Consider the following 23,650-nt stretch of genomic DNA (forward strand, 5'->3'; position numbering starts at 1 on the left):
GGCCAGTGGTACCCTGAGGTGCATTAAAAAGAGTATAGACAGCAGGTTGAGGGAGGTGATCCTCCTTCCTCTACTCTGCCCTGATGAGGCCACATTTAGAATACTGTGTCCAGTTCTGGGCTCCCCAGAGTTCAAAAAAAACAGGAATCTCCTAGAAGGAGTCCAGTGGAGGACTACAAAGCTGATAAAGGGCCTGGAGCATCTCCCTTATGAGGAAAGGCTGAGTAACCCGGGTCTGTTCAGCCTGGGGGAAAAAGACTGAGGAAGGATCTGATTAATGTTTATGAATATCTAAAGGGAGGTGGGAAGCGAATGGATGAGGCCAGGCTCTTCTCGGTGGTGCGTAGTGATAGGACAAGGAGCAATGGCTAAACCTTAAACATAAGAATTTCCATACAAACATGTGGAAGAACTTTGTTACAGTAAGGCTGACTGAGCTCTGAAACAGGATGCTCAGTGATGTTGTGGGGTCTCCTATGGAATTATTCAAGATTTGTCTGAACACCTACCTGTTCAGCCTACTGTAGGGAGCCTGCTTTAGCAGGGGAGTTGGACTCCATGATCTCTTGAGGTCCCTTCCAATCCATGCAATTCTGTGATTAAAATCACTGGGAATTTGTCTGTGCTTTCAGTGGCAAGTAAGATCTGAGTTCGAGGTCAGTATCAAAACATACTGGTGATGAGAAGAATTATTTGGGTGAGAACAAAAGACTTTTCTTCCAGTCCCTCACAATGGCTCAGAAATTAACTGAAATGCTATCAAGAAGCCTTCTTTAAGAAAAAAAAAGTGTGTATTTAATTTCTGTAAGAAAGCATTCTAATGGTAGTGAAGAGTGAAGTTGTAGAAGGAAAAAATGATTTCTCTGCTAGTAGCGGAGAGAGGGATACGTTACAAATCTCTGATTGCCTGTTGTTGGTTGACTAGCAACGTTAGTCCATAGAGAGCAATATGAATGCAATTGTAACACAGAGATGGCTTTAAGAAAAGAGCTGTAGTACATGAAGCTTAGGATCGACATAGAGTGATTTAGCCTACTTGTCCAAATACATTGCAAAGTGAGTCAGAATGAAACTGTTGTAAATAGTGTACTCCACTTCAGATAAAGTTGCATATTCATGTTAAATTCAGAACACAGTTTGAGTTGGCATTTTCAGTTCCTTAGACTCATGCTAGCTTTTTAAAATATCTTTTGAACTAAAAATATGTTTCCTGAAATTCATGAAACTTGGATAAATAACAATTCCTTTACTGCTTATGCACTGAAGCAGATGGAGAGTGCTAAGACTTCTGCAACCAGTAAGCAAGTATCTCTTCAGTGCGTGAATTTGAAAGAGCTGTTGGGTCATGTAGAATTCTACAGGAGAGCCTGTCACTGCATATTAGCTCCAGTTAAGACCCCTGGAGTCAGCCCAGGAACACACCCACAGCAGCTCACATGAGCTGCATGGATGCCCTGCTGCATTTCCAGCATGAGCTTCACCCATAACATCTGACATACCATCTAACTTAGACTGACAGCAAGTTCCAGCTCTGTGTTTCTTCTTTGCAAACAGCAGTGAGATTAGGAATGACACTTGGGCTATGCCTCAGGTTGGTGAAGACAGTCTTGCAAAATCCATCATGATGCGTGTCATAATGATGACACTCACCTGATGTGCATTCCCACCATGGTCTCCCCAGTTACTTTGGCAAACAGACAGTGATGCAATATATTGCACATGAGGGGCCAGTATGCTGCTTGTGAATAATGCAAATGCATGACTGCCGAGTAGTTCTTTGGGCACAAACTGGCCTTGGATTAAGCTTCATTCTGCAAATTGCAGAGAAGCCTTAGCATCCTCTGAAGTCTTAGACATTGGCTTGATATTTCCAATTCACTTTGATCATCCCATTCTTGACAGTGTGGCACTTATCCTCTTAGAAAGAAAATTGGTAGTTGCACAGTATTAGAGGTTGTCTAATTTAAGGTGTGAGGGGGTTTTGCCTGCTGGTGAAAACGTAATCTTTATAATGAGCATTGACACAATCTGATAATGTACCATTACTGAGTTTCCCTCTCTTGTTTTTTTCCCCTTTTCCTGGAAATATGTCACCTGTAGATAGAAGCAAGGAAAATGGACTGCAATTGCCCAGGCTATGCAAGTTCTGTGACATTAAAGCAACAACATGCTCAAACCAGTATCAGTGCAAGAGCAACTGCAACATCACTTCTATCTGTGAGAAGAATAACGAAGTCTGTGCTGCTGTATGGTAAGTGATTTTGTGGTAAGGGTGGGGAAGGGTGCACAGACTCATTTGTCATTACTTAGCCCTTTTCTGAGTTGCTCAGGTATTCTGAATTTCTATACTATTTCAATGGACTCATCTATACCACTTCTAGCTGTTATTTTCACTCAGCATATTGAGAGTTGCTTGAAGTTAAGAATTCTGATATAAAATGTTTTAGTGATTTTGTTCGCTTTGTTTATTTGAAGCAGTTCAGTTCCAGCTCCCTCCCTTTTAACAGTAGACTAGATTATTTATAAAAATCATATCCACCTTGTTTACCATGTTCAGGTAGAAATGCATTCACCTAATTGGAAAAAACATTCCTATGTTTATACAGTGTCTCCTATCTTTTCTTTTTATATAGCATAGGTGACCAAAGAAAGACTGAACGTGTGAAAATGAAAATATTTGTTGTTGACTCTAAACTCACCCTCCATTCTAAAATCTGGGTTTTTATCCTTCCATTAATGGTAAGCCAAAGAGAACTAGCAGCAGTCTTGATGCGTTCCTGAGTGGAAAAATGGAACAGAACTGAATATTTGCAACATTGCTGCTGGTATAGAAATATGATTTGAACCAGTTAGGTGATTAAGAAACTTATTGAGAGAGCAGTTACATCCATTGACTTGGAGAGATGTTGAACATAATTGGATGCAGATGCTTGAAATGCAGAATTGGTCTGGCATGCTTTTGTATTTGTTGGGGGCTCCTTGAGTACGTGTTTGTTGTCTGTGATTGCCTTCCAAAGTGACTGTAAGTGCTGTAGAAGACACACTTGGCGTTTTCATGCCAGTTTAGCCAAAAGGTACATGAGCTGAGAGCTGTGTTTGAAGCGCTCTTTCCCTCTAAGCCTTGTGTCAATGAAGTGAAACCTGTGGACCAAGACAAAACGCAGGGATCTGGGCCAGATTATCAGCTGTAAATATTTCCCTGACAGTGAGGTCACTCTGGTTTGCACCAGTTTTGTTTTGTTTTTCACAAACAGCATTCAGCAAGTAAGTAACTCCTTCAGTGCCAAAGCTGTGTGGATTGCAGGCCTCAAAAACAAAACCAAAAATCCTGCCTCCCTAGAAATTCCTCAGATTTTGAGGGCATCATTCAGTTTTTATCATAATTCCCCAGGGATTTTTGCTGTCTGCGCAGTGACCACAAAAACCAAAAGTATGTTCTGAAGTTCACAGCAGGCAGGTCATTGAGCCTTAGCTTGGGTAATTTTGGGTGAGACGTTCAGAGGCTGTCCTTGGAGCTTAGTGGTGATGTGACCCAGGAGGATCAGTACCGTTGTACAAATGCCCCAGTGTGGAGTAGCCCAAGCATGACCAAAATTTCTCCGTTCAGGAGAGCCGGAGAAAAACTGACAATATTCTATGAAGATCCCCTGTGATGTCTCAAAAGAGGCAAATACTTGGCAGGGATGACCCAGTCTGCTTCCTTTCTTAAATACACTTCTTTTGATTTCAGTTTTTCCTCTTCCCTCCTAGGAGACGGAACGATGAGAATGTGACATTAGAAACAATCTGCCACGATCCCCAGAAGAGACTGTATGGTCACATGTTGGATGACTCCAGCTCAGAGCAGTGTGTGATGAAGGAGAAGAAGGATGACGGGGGACTGATGTTCATGTGCTCCTGTACAGGTGAAGAGTGCAACGATGTTCTTATTTTTTCTGCAGGTGAGTTTAATAATTTGCTCTTCATTCTTGGGCTCTGCCTCGCACGTGATATGAAAGGTGACGTTAAATCCAGTGGTCTTTGGAATTGCCTTTTGTGGAGGAAAACTTCCAGGTGGCTGGAGACTTTCTGGCCTCTTGTGAGGCTGCAAAATCTCAGCCTTTCCTTTGTGCTTTCTGGACGTATTTCTTTTTGCTAGGTAATGTTCCTTTGGAAGCAGTTCAGATATTCATCTCAGCACATGGCATAGAAAGTCACTTGAATGATAAGAACAAGGTGCTCAGAATTGTGTTGGTGACAAACCCAAATGTAATAAGTTATAGAACACAAACGAGACAAAACCAATATTTAGAGTCAATCCTGAGTAACTTAATAATATTTGTACTTAAAATAATCATTTTTGTTGTTGCTACCTTTCTGCATTTTCTTGTTTCAAGATTCTTCTGTGAATTAAGAACAGAGTTACCTTCACTTGTGTATATGCTATTTAGGCTTCTGCAGCATAGTTATTACTTACTTCAGCTCACAGACATGTTTGTATGTTCAATTTAACCATTGAAAACCTTGTATAATCAGTGATGCAGGTACATGAACTATTCCCACACTGCTTAATGAATGTCTGCATTGAGAGCCACAAGTGTAGTTAAGGCTGAGGAGATGTATACATTGCCAGCATTCCTCATGCTGCTCATTGATAATATGCATGTATGCATGCACACACTTCATTTTATTCTCCTTTTCCATCTGCATCCCACAATTGTAAGTTTCCTTAAGTAGAATCTGATCTTGCACAGGCTGGCTATGGACTCGTCAATTTTTTGCAAACATGCTTCTAAATGTGTATGGCCCTCTGCACACTCCTCATAAACTGCATGTTACCCTGAAGAGGATATAATATAGTCCATGCTATCTGAGATAAGAAAGGTTTGGGATGCTATTACCAAATCTAGGAAACATGGTGCATGGAAGTGCTAAGGCAAAGGTGTATAAATTTGCAAGACACTTGTGCATCTTTTTTATCAGCCTTCCAAGAAGGCTAACAAGTTCAGGCTGCAAAACTGCAACAGGTGTGCCAGGAGCAATCTAGAAGGTCCTCACTCTACTTGTCCTGGGCTGTCTATGTTTGGTGCTACCTCTTCACCTCTACCTCATCTCTTCCCCTGGCTTAGTCAAAAGCCAGACAGCCTGACTGCTAATTCCTATCACTCTGGCCAACCCTTGCTTCGGTGGGATTTGAACAGATAGGGCAAATAGTAATAAAGGTTTGGTCATATCTGGTAGACAAGGAACTAACTGTAAGAGATTGCCTTCAGTGCAAAAAAAAAAAAAAAAAACATTTGTAGTGAGAAGACCTTACATTGCGTATATTGTCTGTAGAGAATTTGCACAAGTAACTCTTCAGAGTGTGAACATAGAAAGAGCTGTTGGGTCATGTAGAATTCTACAGGAGAGCCTGTCACTGCATATTAGCTCCAGTTAAGACCCCTGGAGTCAGCCCAGGAACACACCCACAGCAGCTCACATGAGCTGCATGGATGCCCTGCTGCATTTCCAGCATGAGCTTCACCCATAACATCTGACATACCATCTAACTTAGACTGACAGCAAGTTCCAGCTCTGTGTTTCTTCTTTGCAAACAGCAGTGAGATTAGGAATGACACTTGGGCTATGCCTCAGGTTGGTGAAGACAGTCTTGCAAAATCCATCATGATGCGTGTCATAATGATGACACTCACCTGATGTGCATTCCCACCATGGTCTCCCCAGTTACTTTGGCAAACAGACAGTGATGCAATATATTGCACATGAGGGGCCAGTATGCTGCTTGTGAATAATGCAAATGCATGACTGCCGAGTAGTTCTTTGGGCACAAACTGGCCTTGGATTAAGCTTCATTCTGCAAATTGCAGAGAAGCCTTAGCATCCTCTGAAGTCTTAGACATTGGCTTGATATTTCCAATTCACTTTGATCATCCCATTCTTGACAGTGTGGCACTTATCCTCTTAGAAAGAAAATTGGTAGTTGCACAGTATTAGAGGTTGTCTAATTTAAGGTGTGAGGGGGTTTTGCCTGCTGGTGAAAACATAATCTTTATAATGAGCATTGACACAATCTGATAATGTACCATTACTAAATTTCTTTCTGTTTTTTTTTTCTTCCCCTTTTCCTGGAAATATGTCACCTATAGACAGATTTAGGGAAAATGGACTGCAGTTACCCAAACTATGCAAGTTCTGTGACATTAAAGCAACAACATGCTCAAACCAGTATCAGTGCAAGAGCAACTGCAACATCACTTCTATCTGTGAGAAGAATAACGAAGTCTGTGCTGCTGTATGGTAAGTGATTTTGTGGTACGGGTGGGGAAGGGTGCACAGACTCATTTGTCATTACCTAGCGCTTTTCTGTGTTGCTCAAATATTCTAAATCTCTTTGCTGTTTCTTCAGACTCACATTTATCTCTTCCAACTTGTATGTTTATTTATTTGAAGTTAACAACAATTCTGTTAAGAAATATTCTAGCAATTTTTAATTTTTTTTTGTTTGATTAAAGTAGTTGTATTCCAGTGTGTTCTCTTATTGCAAATGAGGCATATTATTCCTCAAAACATTTTACTGCACCTATCCACATTACTCAGTGTGAGAAACAGGTCTGAAACTAGAGAAAAATTTTTCAGCCAGCATCACTGCAGTTCTCCATCAAATTTCACAGTAAACTAGTTTTACACTTACCACCCCTGTTTGCCACATATGGTGGAAATGCTTTCCCATAATTTGAAAGAAAAACTATTTGTATACAGTCTGCCTGCTGTCTTTTGCTTTTTGTACAGCATATATAAGTAACCAAAGAAAGACTGAACGTGTGAAAATGAAAATATTTGTTGTTGACTCTAAACTCACCCTCCATTCTATAATCTGGGTTTTTATCCTTCCATTAATGGTAAGCCAAAGAGAACTAGCAGCAGTCTTGATGTATTCCTGAGTGGAAAAATGGAACAGAACTGAATATTTGCAACATCGCTGCTGGTATAGAAATATGATTTGAACCAGTTAGGTGATTAAGAAACTTATTGAGAGAGCAGTTACATCCATTGACTTGAAGAGATGTTGAACGTAATTGGATGCAGATGCTTGAAATGCAGAATTGGTCTGGCATGCTTTTGTATTTGTTGGGGGCTCCTTGAGTACGTGTTTGTTGTCTGTGATTGCCTTCCAAAGTGACTGTAAGTGCTGTAGAAGACACACTTGGCGTTTTCGTGCCAGTTTAGCCAAAAGGTACATGAGCTGAGAGCTGTGTTTGAAGCGCTCTTTCCCTCTAAGCCTTGTGTCAATGAAGTGAAACCTGTGGACCAAGACAAAACGCAGGGATCTGGGCCAGATTATCAGCTGTAAATATTTCCCTGACAGTGAGGTCACTCTGGTTTGCACCAGTTTTGTTTTGTTTTTCACAAACAGCATTCAGCAAGTAAGTAACTCCTTCAGTGCCAAAGCTGTGTGGATTGCAGGCCTCAAAAACAAAACCAAAAATCCTGCCTCCCTAGAAATTCCTCAGATTTTGAGGGCATCATTCAGTTTTTATCATAATTCCCCAGGGATTTTTGCTGTCTGCGCAGTGACCACAAAAACCAAAAGTATGTTCTGAAGTTCACAGCAGGCAGGTCATTGAGCCTTAGCTTGGGTAATTTTGGGTGAGACGTTCAGAGGCTGTCCTTGGAGCTTAGTGGTGATGTGACCCAGGAGGATCAGTACCGTTGTACAAATGCCCCAGTGTGGAGTAGCCCAAGCATGACCAAAATTTCTCCGTTCAGGAGAGCAGGAGAAAAACTGACAATATTCTATGAAGATCCCCTGTGAGGTCTCAAAAGAGGCAAATACTGGGCAGGGATGACCCAGTCTGCTTCCTTTCTTAAATACACTTCTTTTGATTTCAGTTTTTCCTCTTCCCTCCTAGGAGACGGAACGATGAGAATGTGACATTAGAAACAATCTGCCACGATCCCCAGAAGAGACTGTATGGTCACATGTTGGATGACTCCAGCTCAGAGCAGTGTGTGATGAAGGAGAAGAAGGATGACGGGGGACTGATGTTCATGTGCTCCTGTACAGGTGAAGAGTGCAACGATGTTCTTATTTTTTCTGCAGGTGAGTTTAATAATTTGCTCTTCATTCTTGGGCTCTGCCTCGCACGTGATATGAAAGGTGACGTTAAATCCAGTGGTCTTTGGAATTGCCTTTTGTGGAGGAAACCTTCCAGGTGGCTGGAGACTTTCTGGCCTCTTGTGAGGCTGCAAAATCTCAGCCTTTCCTTTGTGCTTTCTGGACGTATTTCTTTTTGCTGGGTAATGTTCCTTTGGAAGCAGTTCAGATATTCATCTCAGCACATGGCATAGAAAGTCACTTGAATGATAAGAACAAGGTGCTCAGAATTGTGTTGGTGACAAACCCAAATGTAACAAGTTATAAAAACACTTAATCTGTAGCCTCTTCTAGAACTTCTTTTCTCATGATGTGTCCTCCATCTAGGCAGGTACTGTTGAGTAATTTATAGGATGCAAATTTAAAGGCAGCTTTGGTGACTGCCTCTCCCCACTTCCTTGTTCTATGGTGAATTTCTGTGAATATGTGCAGTTTCCTTCACTGGTGGATATGCTACCTAATGCTTACTGCAGCACAAATGTAATGTATGCATGAGTGGCTTTTCCCCCTTCTTCCTTGCCTTCCAAGAAGGCTGTACAGTTACTCTAGGTTAGATGTGCCTAGAGCTCACTAAAAGGTCTTTCTGCATGTTGGCCTGGCCTGTCAATGTCTGGTACTACCTTCTCAGCTCTACCTCATCTCTTACCTGGGTTTAACCAAAATCTGGACAGCCTCACTGCTGTTTCCTGACCATCTGGCTACGTTTTGCTCAGGTGGACTTTGAAGGATTTGGGGCAAATATTGATATTGATTTGGTAGACCCAGGACCTAGTTGTAACAAATTGCCTTGATTGTATTACAGAGAAAGTGTTCGTACTGAAAGGACCTTACTTTGTCTAAACTGTCTAGAGTTTTTGTGCAAAGCTAGCCTCACCCTTGTGGATCTTGGCTAATTTGTTAAAAATTACTCATACTATAACTGTTTCTCCTGGAACCATATAAGCTTAATGTAATCACTCTGACAAATGCAAATCTTGTGTGTGTTTACAAGAACCATTCTGTAAATTCAGCACCAACTGCCTTCATTCCCCTCTACTCTGAAGCTGCCTTACACACTTCCAGATCAGACTAAAAGGCTCTGTAGTGTAAATGAAATCCTTACCTTTTTTATCCTTATTCCTTTCACTCTTTGTAGTGAAGATTTTCATTCTGTGTCATGTGTGGTGACTCATGGAAGCTGTGCCCTGCACTCACATTCACATTCATGTAGAAAGTGAATAACTACATATAAAAATTAAAGTAGCACACAGCTTCAGTTTGTAACATTTCCAGTTCATTCACAAACACATGCATTAGCTCCGTTTGGGAGTGGGGCGAATTGAGGCTTTGTCATTCCTTTTTTTATTGTTGTGGATTAGTGTTTCTTTTAAATGAAAACAGCCCCTTTGGGTTGCTTGCCTGGTTAGCCATGGCAGGAAGACAAACGATTTTTACAGTATCAGACATGCGGTTTCCTGTCTGTGTTTAACTTTGAGCAGAACATCACAGCCAGCTGGTCCGTGGCTCCTCCAGACAACTAGATAATAGTCTGTAATAATTTTGCCTTTGGAATGACTGTCATCCAGATCTACTCTGTACATTGTTCTTGCATTCTTTTGTCTTGATATTTCTTGTACATCCGAGTAAGAATTTTTGTACTGTTTTTGTACATCTTGCAGCTTTAAAGAGTGCACAAAAGCTATTCTAGGAAAACCTTGAAATACTTGACCTAAGTAGTGACTACTCATTTCTTAGCAGAAAATGGAACAATAAAAAAGGATTGTACTCTTTCACCTGATAATCACAGTCTTTTCTTTCAAGCTATTCTTGTAAAAGATCAGCACTGTAGCTCTTCTTTCTCCTTAATATCCACTTAAGACAAGCCAGATTTATTTTGTTCCTGGTGTTCATGAGGTAAGAAAGAAAATTGCTAGTAAGGCAACAAGTTCTAGTTTCCACCAGAGGTTAGTCACTACATTCCAGTGATTCACCACTGAACTGCTATTGCTTATAGAAGAGCTGATTTATGGCACTGTAGGCTTGTATCAGTCTTGATTGTGAAGGGTAAACCTTCTGACTCTGTTTTTAGACACAAACATTTAAAGCTTTTGGGTAGTGGGAGGTATTGTGACTCATTGAAGTGTGGCTTTAGAAATGTTTCAAGTGGTTAGATCTGAATCAAATGCCCGTCTCTTGTATGGACTCTTGTTTAAACTGCCAATCTGCAAAATAAACAAGGCACAGTCAGACATGTCCCTTAACATGCCTGTAGTTCTGCTGTGTCAGAGGGCTTCTGGCCCTGATGCTCATCCATGGCATTTCAGGCCACAAGCAGTTGGTGGAAAATACTATGTGCAGAATAAATCCAAACAATATTCTGTGGTTCTGAGAGGTATAATGTTTGGGAGACAGGTAACCACTGCAAATCTGACTACCTGGTGTTTATTTTTTTAATTCCTCTATTTTGCCAAACAAAATTGTGGCCTGGCAAACAACTTACACCTTTGTGGTAGAAAAAGCATTTCTCACAGCAAAATTCCACTCCAGTGGAAGTCAGTTTCAATATTATTTATTCAGATGTCTAATGTCAGTGTTACCAGAAAGAAAAGCCAAGGAGCAAAAATGCTGGAAAAGATTAGACAAAGAGGGGGAAGTAAAGGCCATTGCTGGCTAGGGAGAAGTTGACTAGTTGGCTAGGTGAAGCCAGTGACCTTGTCATGTTGTCTTGGAAAAGATGAGCACAGGACTGGACTACAAGGGATTTTTCCTCTCTGACTTCTGGTTGTGTATAGCAGATCTCCTGCACAAAAATTTTGTATTGGTTTCTTGTGCTGGTGTGCCTCTAGCTGTTTTGCACAGTTTCAGGCATCCCTTGGTGTTTGGTCAGCTTTGCTCCTCAGCATTCTCTTCACAATACCATCTTCCAGCCAGTGAGAGCATGACAAATCCTTTTAAGTTTTTCTTAATTAGCAGTCGCAACCTATTTGTCTGAAGTCAAGGCTACTCAAAGGAATAGGACAGTTCTCCTTCCAACCTCATGACTGATGTGTTCTTCATGGGCAGAGGGCACCAGGCACTCTCAGGCCAAGGAGTTGAGATGCCTGCATGCTGTGTAGTGCGTGACCTACCTGTGTGCATTGTGGCATCTTCCTATCATGTAGACTCATTCATCTGCATGTAAAAGGTGACCCCAGCACTGGAGGCTGCAGGCAGAAGAATGAATCCTTTAAATCACAGGGCTGTGCATACTGTTTCATTATATATACTGTTTTATCCCAGGCATCAGGCTCAAACCCAAGCAAAAACGCAGAGATTTAGAAAGGCATGTCAGATCTTTAGCCCATCTCTGTTTGGTTTAAAAATATTTCCTTCTGTTAATCTGCTCCCTTATCATTTTTCATCCTTGCTGTGCTTACAGATATCCTTGCATTTTGCAGCCAACATTCATGTAGATTCTGTTAGTTCTTTGGCACTGCCAAGTGAGGTCTTTACTTCGGGCATTCTTACTGCACTCTGTCAGGATATGGGGTGAACTTTTAGCAGCAGTGATGTATACAAGTTTTGAAGATTATCTGAATTATCCAAATAGTTGCACTGAAACAGTAGAAACTTCAGTGATAGAGGTGGCTGATGAATCTACAAGAATTCATGACAATAATGAAGCTCACTGGAGAGATGTGGCAAAAGAGGGGAAGATGTGCTGATAACAATCTTCATATTGACCATAGTTTTCCTAAGTTGTTAATTGAAAATATAAGAGATGTAAGTATTTGATTAGTCAGCTGTGGCTGAGTCATTTGCCTGAACAAATTATGGCATTTAGATAAGCAGTCAAGTGTTGCAGTTGCTTGCTGTGTGTGGATGTTACGTGGGAGACCTGATGTTTCTGCTACCAGAATGATTGCAAGTGTGCCTTCATAGTGCTTGTCCAGCAGCTTGGTTGCAGACAATATTGATGATGTTTCAGAATTTCCTTTACTTGATATCTCTTGCTTGTTTCTAACATGTTGCCCCTGTCTTTTCCTTTCTTTCTCTCCTTTTCCTCTCCCTACTAGACTCAGAGCTTTAGATTTTACTTGACCACATAGGAGGATATCAGACTTAAGAGCATACTTAAGACCTGTGCACAAACAGCCACCAGGCCATAAATGTGATGAATTGTCCAGTGCTCAAGGAACAACAGAAGGGACATTGTTACAACTGGACTGCTTGCAAGTGGATTTTAACAAAGGCTTTTATTAATCTGTTTTTCTGTTATCCAACTAACATGTTGAGAAGTAACTGTCTTCCAGCTGCCCCATAAAAGAGGTCAGTAGCATTACGTAATGTTGCACAGAGCCCCTTGCTGCTTGTATATTGGCATTGTTCTCAATACTTCCTCTTAGGTATTCAGCCACAGAGTCCCATCCAAAGCTTGCAGCTGTATGCAACCAAAGGAGAGGCTGTCTAATAATTGAGGGTGTGATTCTCTTAGTGGAATAGAAAGGAAATACAATGGAAAGAGGCAAAAGAAGCCCAAATGTTGTTTTGCTCTGTTTTATTTATATTGTTTGCTTCCTAGAAAAATAAGCATGCAGAGCTCAGATACAGATTTGCATAACAACAAACTAGGCAGTGCTCTGCAAGCCTGGCTGGAATATTTGTTACAATTTGCATCACTTGGGAGCTTAATAAGTGTGGGAATGTGGCCAGCCCTTTATCAGGTTGTCATGGAAGAGATTTTAATAATTACAGACAGAAACAAACTGTAACTAACACTGGCAACATAATATTTTGGGAAAGGTTGGAGGGGTGAAACTCAGGCAGAGAATAAAAATAGTGGTTAATGTGTGGCATCTGTTGGAACATATTGAAACTGGGGAGATTGATTTGTTCCAGAAAACCACCAGCAAACAGCGGCAGACACGACACTGTGTAACTGTGGCATGTATCTCAGAAACATGGTCACATTGTGTAAAGTTAGAACATGTCAGTTTTCATATTTCTAAGTAGGAAAGATTAGCTACAGAAGTCAAACTGCATGACAGATGTCATGTACGCACAGTCAAGTGACCTGTTAGAACAGGAGAGATAAGAGAATGCATCCAGAAGTGGGTGATGTGTCAGCAAACCAAGGAATTACACTTTTTTTTAGACAGCACTGAGGGAATTAAGCAGCAGCAAACTTTTTGTTCTGTGTTAGAACTTTAAAAGTTTCTCAAACTTTCCTGAGTGCTGAATAGTATACTTGGTAGTCAGTTGAAAAATTAAGTTCTCCTTACAATACCTAAAATATCCATTTCATCACCACTGCTCAGCCTTTGCACTCAATCTGGCCGTCCAGACGTAACCTAGGTTGCCTGCCACCCACCCCCGTGACATAATTAAGAGGCAGCTGTTAGATGCATGTGTGTGACTCTTCCAGCATGTGAGTAGGTCATCTAACTGGAAGTTCTCCTTGGCCGTAACAGTGGTCTGAGTCCTGATCACGGGTTGTCAGTGCTGAAGGCAAAGCTTCTGGTCCTCAGGGGAGAGCAGTACTGCCTGTCACACAGCTCTTCCAAATTGTTCATACCATTGCCGTATTGACCTCTCAGAAGAAGATGTGGTGGCACATCTTCTTGGCCTCAAGAATGGCCTCAAGCTGTGCTGGGGAGGTCCAGGTTGGATATTAAGAAAAACTTCTTTTCAGAAAGAGTGGTGAGGTATTTGGAAAAGGCTGCCAAGGGAGATAGTGCATTCACCATCCCCACCATCCCACCGTGGATGTGGCATTGAGGGACGTGTTTAGTGGGCATGCTGAGGATGAGTTGGTGGTTGGGCTGCTATATGATCTTAGAGGTCTTTTCCAATTTTAATCATTCTGTGATTCTATAATGTGCTCTGAGAGCTGGGCCCAGTTCACCAGCCAAATGTTGACTGCTGCGTTGACATTCAGACTGGCAAGTAGCCGAAAGGTAAAGGGAGTGAGTGCCCACACTTTGAGCAAACATCCTCAGCCCCCAGATTTTGAACTATGAGGATGCCAGCACTTCAGAAGCTCAGCTGTAGAAGCAGACTCTAGAGATGCTATGCGCTGTCGCTTCCACTCTTACTGAGCCTGTGCAGAAGGACAAATATGCCTGCCAACTACTTATACTTCTCCAGAAGGCTGCTTCAGCAGATCCTGATGCTGGGCTTACAGATGCCCTGACATTTTAAATATCTTCTTTAGACTAAATATGAAAACAGACATCTCAAATGCGAACTACTGGCCTTTACAGTTTTGAATTATCTAGTACAAAAAAAAAAAAAAAACTTGTTAAATTCAGAAGCTGGCTTTAAGAAAGTCTACAAGAAATGCCAAGGTCTATTTTACTCTGGATAGCAATATAGAATCTGCTTTGGTTTTAAAATCCAGTAATCTACATCTTCTGCCATCAGGTGGCTCAGTATAGAGAGGGAGGGGTGGGACTGATTTACTGCCCCACAGATCTACGAAGTTTTAAAAACTTTCTTCATCTCCAACAGGGATGGAAAATTAAAGTGTTTCCAGGAAACTGTCAAGATTAAAAAAAAAAAAGAAAAAAAAAAAAAGGGCAAGTTATTTTGAAGTGCAGCATTTGATTTTGATTATTTCTGTATATTATGTGTTGGAATTAACTACTATCCACTGAGGAAAAAGCACTCCTTTCCCAATAAAAAAATAAAAAAAAAAAAGCAACACCCCATCTCCCCACTACACAAAGCTCAAAAACAGTGCTTGTAAAATTAGCAGAAGTTTCTAAATACAGAAGTTGGATCAACTTTCAGACCACTTTCATTCACAAGACATGAGTTTCAGAGAAAAGTACAGGAATGTCTTGTCTAATCAAGTTTCTGTTTTGATAACCAGCATTTCCCAACTTAAAATGCTTTGCTGAAGATTTCTGAGCCATTTTAATTCTAAAAAGACCTAAATCAGGAGGAAGCACAAGACAATAAACTACTGAATTTTATTATTACTTGAGGATTCCTCTGTAAAATAAGTTACCACAAGCAGCTGCTCAGAGCCTGTGAAACTTCATTTCACTGAAAATAAAATGTTTTATGGAATTAGTTTTTATCCAGAAAATGGCATTAAAGAGATGGGCAGACTTTTTTTTATTTTATTTTATGGCCTAGAGTTTTGCCCAGCAGTCAATAAGCACTTAAGATTGAAACTCACATTTTGCCAGGTTGAGAATTATCAGAGATGGAAAGTTCCTCTCTGAATCAAATAGAGCAGAACTTGAACTTGGAGCTCCCTAACCCAGACTGGTTCCCTTACTGATGGGGATTCAATACTCACATCTTTTGCCAAATTGCAGCATTTGAACAGAATTCTGTTTATACAAAACATTCAAAAAGTGTTAGTTTTCATTCCAGTGTGGAATTGAAACCAAACTGAAACCTCAGAGTTGCTGCAAAACACAGTTGTCCTTCAGTCAACTCAAAGGGCTGCTTTGTGTCTCAGGAGCTTGCAAAATAACTGGATCACAGGCCACCTTCTGGGCCCAGATTTTGTGACTGTATTTCTGAAGGTTTTTAAAGCACTAGACAATCTTGCAATCCATCAGTATTGATACCTCTAGCCTCAGTGCTGCTGGTATGGAATATATTTTTACCCTGCAGTGTGCCACTGACTGGTGGATGAATAGGCAGCAACTTCGGAAACTACACAAGCAGCAACAGCTTTGAAGTAGTTCTTTCAGTAACAACTGTGTGCTTGTGCTGCCCTGTGCATTAGAGCATGGGTCTCAGTTTTGTTGATGTTGTTTTATTTCTTGTTTCCAAAGTTCAGTGACACTGAAGTCGATCATAGACGAGTCCAACCTACAGAATTTACAGGCAACCAGTGTTGTGCCTTGAAGACTTGTGACTGAATGCAGTTTCTATTCTCCTTGGCACCTGACTCCTATTCCCTAAAGGTTTAGGTAGTGCTAAGGGTTGTACAGATGGCTTGTGCTCAATTTAAACCGCATACAGGAAGCTTTCTTTTAGCTAGACTTCTCTATTGTTATGCTATATTAATAGGTTCTTTTGAAGCTTGAGAAAGAACTGATCTGCCTGAATGATAGTTCTGGGTGGGGAAAGTTATTCAGGAGCATGTTGGCAAAATCTGAAAGGCTGTTTTATTTAACCATTTCCTTGCCTGTTGGTTCAGACAGGTTTTGCTCAGAACAGTGCCCAGAAAGAGGGAGCTGCACTCACATTTTTGAAATTATGGGGTTTGAGTCATAGGTATTTATTTATAAGCAATGAGCATGTTTATTCTTAGATTCCTGCAGTCAAGCCAGAAAATGTTGGCTAGCCATAATGCAAACATGCAGATACACTCTTCATTTTGATCCTGCCCTGACTTGGTATGCAAATTCAACTCAGAAGTACCCCAAACTTGGCTTGTGCTGGAGGGGCTGATTTTGTTTTGCTCATATCAGAACTCAAAATCAGAGGAGGTTCCAGAAGTGCCTTGCTTGGGCTGACCCTCAGCACCACCAACTATTCACTGTTGCTGTTACCTTTAATCCTGCTGATGGGAAGCTTCGTCCTCTCCTTTTAAGTCCAGGGTTATACGTGGCCAGTCCTGACGCTCAGCTGTCTCTGGTGCTCATTCTTGCTCTTCCCAAACCTTGAGTGGGACTTTTCAGCTTTTAATACAATAGAGAATGAGCATAACACCCTTCTCGCTCCCTAGGTGCAAGATATGTAGCCATGTGTTTTTTACCCCCTGCCTCCCTACTTCCTCCACAGGATGCTGCCAAAGTGGATGTGTCACTTTGCAGCAGTGGTGCAGGATGATGCTGTGCTCAGGGGAAGTGCTCTGCTTCTGCTTTGATTATTATTTTTTTCATTCTTTTTGAAGTGACATTTGCAACATCAACAGTTTCTATCTTCCCCTGCACCACTAGCAGAGCTTTCCCTTACGCAAAAAGAGGAAGAGCTAAAGAGTCTGTGAAGACTGGTAGAGACTTCTCAGCTGTTGGCCTGCACTCTCAGGCATTGTGGGAATAGCCAGAGACTCTCAGTGTAACCATAGCAATAAAGGAATGGAGACCTGCGTGAATTGATTCTCAATTTGACCTGCACATGTACCCAACTACCTCAGTCTTCCTGATGTCTAATACATCTCTTTTTTTTTTTTTTTTCCTCCCTTATTTAGAAAGATATCTGTAATTCAGATATCTGAGCTACTTATTGCAGCTCTTTGGCAAAGTAGAAGGCCTTAAAGTGATTTAAAACGTATGTTCATCTTTGTTAAAAAGTAGGACATATGATATAGGTTGCAGATGGCATACAACTTAGTTTCAAGGTCAGAATCCAAACTTCAAGCATTCTTTTCTCTGGCCAATGGTAGAGAAGAACAACAACACACACAAAAGCAGAACTCTAAATGTTCATCAGAAGGGCTTTATCTGATTTATAGAACAGTGGCTTTCTTGCAGCCGGAACTTGGAAGCAGAGCACAACTGTCAATCCTCTTCCAGATTCCAGAGTTTCCCTAGTGCTTTTAAAAGTAGATTTCCTGAGAGTGAAGAACTCATGTGAGAATAAGCAATGTAAATCTTCTGTTTACCGACAGTGACATTGGACTTTCTAAATATACTCCTCCAGTAAAGGCCATTTAAAAAGACATTGAGAGACAAAAGTGCTGCAAGTAATCTGTGATTATCATATGAGTGTAGACTTGGTACTAATGTTCTGTTACCGTAGGAAATTGCTTGGGAATAAGGATTTCTGGTTTGCATAGGTGTGAAGGAAGGATTAGGTTTAAGAAGTTGATTTGCATGAATGAAATAAAAGCATGTCTATGTAGGTGAAGCATGGTGCTGCTAATTAATGCCATTAACCTGTGCTAACTGGGAATGTTGGTGCTGGAAATGTTGGTGCTTCTCCTTCTTGAAATCCTGCGAGAGATGCTAGGATTGAGTTACTTACTCTACTGCTGATTGATGAACCTTTCAAACAGAGGAAGCACATCCTGCTTTGGGATTCAGACCTCCTTCCAAAAAAAGAACATGCTCTTCAGATGTCCTGTCACCTGCATTTGAATAGCTGAAGGCTCCTGCTGCTTGCCAGCTGTGTTTCCAATGTAAAAGGGATTATAAATGAAACTGAAGGGTCTGAGGTATCACTTATTCTAATTGTAAACTCTTTATCCCTATCCTTCTCAGCACTGCTAACCTTTATTTTGAGAAAGACTTGAAACTAACCTAGTTAGTGACAGTTTCTCCTCAGAGCTTGTTAGACTTTCTTTTTCTTATTGACTTATTTGGCTCTACACAGAGAACCTGACCCAGTGACAGTGTCATAAACATCTGCCAATATTGTGCTGCCAGCACTTGCTTAATTTTGGTTGCAGCGTCAGTTCTTTTAGTCCACTCATGATTCTCCAGGCTTCTTTCAATCAACCCCATCCACTGCAGAATGATAATGCAGTACGTTTGAACTTGAAGGATCGCTTCTAGGGTTGTAAGGGCATCTCTCACCACTAGAATAAGTTCTTCACTGTTCCCACGATGTATCTTTATTCAAAAATTTGTCCCTGTTGTCCTTCTGTTCCCTATCCATGTGCGTTTCACCTGAGAATATGTTCACATACAGGCTGCATCAGCTAAGGTGTTTGGAATGAGCTATCTGCTATTTTCCAACAGAGTAGCTGGTGTACAGCCAGCAAGTGACACGCTCAGGATGTTTTCAGTTACATAAATCCCTGCAAAAAGTGCACGGCGAGTGACAGTTCTCAGATATGCCATACGTGCCTAATTGTGCCTGCAGGATTCAAACAGCTGTGCAAGTGCAGGTGTTGGAATCTGTTGTAGCAGTACTCTTTCTCATATATCAAAGTAAGAGAATGAGTTCTGTTTTTCAGATTTATACGCAGGCGTATATTTTGTGCTTGAATATTAGCAGGCAGTATTTGTATATGGGCAGGCTTCCTGATGTCTTTCTATGGATCTTACTGAGATACATTGGGTCTGAAATGGTAATTGGACAATTCAGTATTCATATGCTACATTGTCTATTTACTTATTCATCCTTCTTTTTTTCAAAGAAAGATGAATGTTTTGTTTTAATTACTGGTTAAAGGGGCAGATCTGTCAAGAATATATCACTGAAGTAAGCACAGGAGACTTTGGCTATTGTGTTCAGGAAAGAGAGGGTTTTGTCCATAATGTATTGAGAGCCTGAGAGAAAAACAAAGCTGTTAAATTAGGTTAGCTTCTTGCTCATTCTGGTCTGGCTCCCTGTAAAATAATCAAACAGGGAACTTCTGGTAAGTGAAGGCTTATATGAGATAAGAAAGTAGTGATGTTTTTGTTTTACTTTGTGTTAATGGAGGAAATCATGTATGGCACACTGGAAAAATGTTATAGGTTACTCACAACTTCCTGTACACATAAAGCTATGCTCATTTAATGTATTCCTTCCTTCTGTTCTTTTCAGATGATCCCCATAAGCCAGAGGAGAAAGATGAAATTTCCAAAGTCACAATCATAAGTCTTGTCCCTTTATTGGTGATTTCTGTTGCTGTGATTGTTATCTTTTATGCCTACCGCACTCATAAGAAGAGGAAGCTCAACAAGGCCTGGGAGAAGAATGTTAAGCCCAGGAAACATAAAGACTGCAGTGATGTTTGTGCCATTATGTTGGATGATGATCACTCAGACATCAGCTCTACCTGTGCCAACAACATCAACCACAACACAGAATTGCTGCCCATTGAGCTGGACATTGTTGTTGGCAAAGGAAGATTTGCTGAAGTGTATAAAGCCAAATTGAAGCAAAACACATCTGAGCAGTACGAAACTGTGGCAGTAAAGATCTTCCCCTATGAAGAATATGCCTCCTGGAAAACCGAGAAAGACATTTTTTCGGATGTAAACCTTAAGCATGAGAACATCCTCCAATTCTTGACCGCAGAGGAGCGTAAGACAGATCTTGGTAAACAGTATTGGTTGATCACTGCCTTCCATGCTAGAGGAAACTTGCAGGAGTACCTCACGCGGCACATTATCAGCTGGGAAGACCTCTGGAAACTGGGAGGATCCTTGGCCCGAGGGATTGCCCATCTGCACAGTGATCACACACCCTGTGGTCGCCCTAAAACCCCTATTGTGCACAGAGACCTAAAGAGTTCCAACATCCTGGTGAAAAATGATTTAACTTGCTGTCTCTGTGACTTTGGGTTATCTCTGAGGCTGGACCCTTCTCTCTCTGTGGATGACTTGGCCAACAGCGGTCAGGTATGTCAAAAGTTTCAGGAGATGTGTTGTATGTCATATCAGTTCATCTGTCAGTTCCTGGGGAGAAGAGGGGAAAAAAAAACAAAAATCTGTGCTGCCATATTTGCTTAAAATCAACAAAAATGAAGGGCTGGTTTTTGTTTTTCTTCTTCTCAATGAACAAATAGACTTTAAACCTCACACAAAAGCAATGAGGGAATTGTGATGAAGATTTTGTTCCGATCAAAGAGCAGCCTAGTTATATGACACCATCTTCCTTTCTGTGCCCTTACAGCGAAACATGTAAAAGCTTGTCAGCTACTATTTGTCACACTGCTGCAATGTGCACACAGGATAGGGGTGTGCTTCATATTTTGAAGTTAAGCCACAGTTTTCAGCCCTATTAGCACTAGGTTTGTGTGAGTAGAACTACTGTGTCAGTATATCCCAGCATATGTGAATGCAGTCCTCTCTGTCCTCAGCACGTGTAGCAGACAACAGAGAGATAAATAATCACATTACAAGGCCAAAAATAAACCTGTTTAAGATTATGGGACTTTCTCCACATGCAAGCAAATGCAGTAATATCAGATGAAAATAACTGTCCCTTTTTGAGCTAAGTAGTGTGAATAATGCTCATCTATTTCACAGGCGTGCCATGATGATATTTGTAAATGCTTCAGTTTTTCATATATCTCTAAATATTTTCTCTTCTGATGAAAACTCCTGTAGTGGAAGTTGAGACCTTTTCTTAAATTATGTTCCTAGTTATGTACCACATATGATTAATTATATGTAAGTATCCAAAGCATGCTTGTTTACACTGACTTCTACTCAGCATGGAACTAGTATTTTGATTTAGGGACATTTCAGGGACAACTCATCAGGCAGTAGTGTTTGTTGAGTTCATGAGAACTTTGCTGTTGTTTATCAAATTAAGATCTTTGTTGTAAGATCTTTGAAGTCTCATTAGTTTAAGGGAACTGCCCTGATCTCATTTTGATAGGGTTTCTTAACAAGAGTCAGGAGTGAATGATAACCAAGGAAGGCATATTTAAAATTACACAAACACCACTCATGGTCACATATCATTTCTCTTCAGCATGCCAAATCTTTTTGGAGTCCAGTGAAGTCGTACCATATTGACAGTTACAAGACTGGTTGGAGTACAGCAAAAGCAGAGTATTTGGCAGTGTATGTCATAGGCTGTGAAGTTTAACCCCACGGAGACTTTGCTTAAAGCCAACCCATATTTCAATCTGATTTCTCTGGCATTGCTCACAAACAGTTGGAAGTAGGAGGATAGCATTAATACTGCCCTCCCACACTCCACACCAGCTCTGACAGTGAAGTACAGCACTGCCTAGAAGATGTTGCTACTTTAGAATTGATGCCCTTGGGCACTCATGGCGAGACCCAGTGTTTTACTTTGTTTAGCTTCACTGAATCAGTTTTGGGATAACCAAATTAACATTATCCTTCTCCATGGCAAAGTGTAAGATGATGTGAAGTGGCTCTGTAAACCTCAGCCTCATTTCTTCTGCGCATACAAGCACTACCTACTCAAATGTGCCAACATGACAACTTCAGTACTGTTTGTAGCTTTTGCCTAGGAGATTTTGCACAAGAATTTGCCATCATTTCTGATCTTTACACTTTCACCAAAACTCTTCCCATCAGGAGGTCCAGTTTTTGAAGGTATATAATGGAGCTGACACACGTTTGAATTCAAGGAAGCTTCTGGTTTCCTGTGAAATGAATAGAAAAATCTAAGTATTTTACGTTTTTGTTTTTTTTCTGATCAGCCTTGGACTGCAATATTCAGGGCAAGTTGTTTGTATTACAAAACTGTCTTCTTTCCCATCCACACAACTACCTTCTGCATGATGCAGATGTTGCCATTATTGTCTGTATGATACCAGTGTTCTTTATGACTGACTGGAAACCATCTTTTCCCCAGACTTTGTGGTCTTTTCAGTTTAGCTATTTAGCCATCCACAATGGCTAACATTTGCAGACATTACTTAATCTGAATATGTAAATCTGGACCCGTGTCCTGTTGTGTTCAGAGGACTGCTATTTGCCAGCAAGGCCAGATGTTCCTCATCTTGGCAGCATCAGCAGCCTTATAACAACAGATGGTCGTCCTAATCACACAGAGAGGGATAGCCTCTGCCCCTCTGAGTGACACACCTCAAGGCACAAAACATCTCAGACAACTTGAAAGAAATGTAGGGTTTCCAGTATAAAAGTTCTAAAAGTCACAAACATTATAAAAAGTACTGCAGGAAGAGAAATGTTCCCTTGCTGGAAGTTTTGGAAGAGAAGAACAGAAAACGGACTGGTCTTTACAATGAGAAAGTGTCTGAAATATATTTGGGACCCAGACTCAAGTTTTGCAAGCTGTAGGAAAAGAATGTTTGACCCAAAGACCTCGTAATCTAAATTCAGATAAAAGAACAGAGGCAGAGTGCAACAGCTGATGAATTCTAAGCAGGATGGAAAGTGAAAAAACTTGATATCATTCTTAACATCATTTTCAATTTTCTCTGTGTTTTCAGTGGTTCTTCATAGCTGTAGAACATGAGCCTCAATTGTACAGCAAAGCTGCAGAATCTTTTTCACTGCTGCAAGGAGAGTATGAAATGTTGCAAAACTAGAACTGCTTTTGTGACAATGTTGATTATCTGTATTTAGGCAGCATTAACACTTAATGAAAAAAACAGCAGGATGGGGCTGGGCAATTTTGGGGCATAGTATGCCAGAATCTTTTCTAATACCTTGATGGACTCTGCTTTGGAGAGAAGCTGTATGTATGGAAGGGATGGGGCTAGGAACAGCCTCTGCTGCAGGGTTGCCGTGCGTTCATGTTCAGTAGGGCAGGAAGGTACTGGTGAACTCAGTGCTGCTGGGACATGGTTATCCCAAGAACCTCTAACGTGTTGGTGTTGCTCATGTTTGGCCTTCATTTTCACAGATTCCGTACAACAGGGAATTTAACTTTTGGACTGATTTCACAGACTTTTTTTTGCTATTCTCTAAATAAAGGCCTTGGTACTACAGCCATTTGTATACCTTTAACAGATAAACTCTCTGATGTTGCACAGTCCTATGATAAAGCAATGTCCTTAGTCTGTACTGTTGTTTTCTTAGGGAGCATTACACTTTTTGTAGCACTGTTTCCCATTTGTACTGAGTATGGGATGATAAGGTGTGTTTCCAGAAGCATGCCAAACACATGTTGTAGGAGACTGCATTTACTATGTAGCTGCCTTCAGTTGCAGACCCAATAACCGAAATGTTCTTTTGTAGTTCTGCTTGCCACCAAGCT

The 23,650-nt window shown here is 40.9% G+C and overlaps 1 protein-coding gene and 1 long non-coding RNA gene across 6 annotated transcripts in view; both read left to right on the forward strand.

Annotated features, from left to right (window-relative positions):
• LOC128086880 (uncharacterized) overlaps window positions 1–23,650 on the forward strand; it is a 210,542-nt gene that overhangs the window by 171,045 nt on the left and 15,847 nt on the right. The gene's annotated exons all lie outside the window — the stretch shown is intronic.
• Window positions 1–23,650, forward strand: part of TGFBR2 (transforming growth factor beta receptor 2) — a 63,496-nt gene that overhangs the window by 24,444 nt on the left and 15,402 nt on the right. The window contains exons 2-6 of one of the 4 annotated variants that reach the window (XM_052695874.1): window positions 2,101–2,251; window positions 3,751–3,941; window positions 6,129–6,279; window positions 7,893–8,083; window positions 19,541–20,340. In XM_052695874.1, the coding sequence (XP_052551834.1) occupies window positions 2,101–2,251; window positions 3,751–3,941; window positions 6,129–6,279; window positions 7,893–8,083; window positions 19,541–20,340 (1,484 nt within the window). Of the gene's footprint in view, window positions 1–2,100; window positions 2,252–3,750; window positions 3,942–6,128; window positions 6,280–7,711; window positions 7,792–7,892; window positions 8,084–19,540; window positions 20,341–23,650 lie in introns of those variants that run through there. The other 3 variants (XM_052695876.1, XM_052695877.1, XM_052695878.1) reach the window with 3 other exon arrangements.

The sequence above is a fragment of the Tympanuchus pallidicinctus genome, unplaced genomic scaffold (assembly GCF_026119805.1).
Source record: "Tympanuchus pallidicinctus isolate F22 unplaced genomic scaffold, pur_lepc_1.0 scaffold3, whole genome shotgun sequence".
In the NCBI taxonomy this organism is placed as follows: Eukaryota; Metazoa; Chordata; class Aves; order Galliformes; family Phasianidae; genus Tympanuchus; species Tympanuchus pallidicinctus.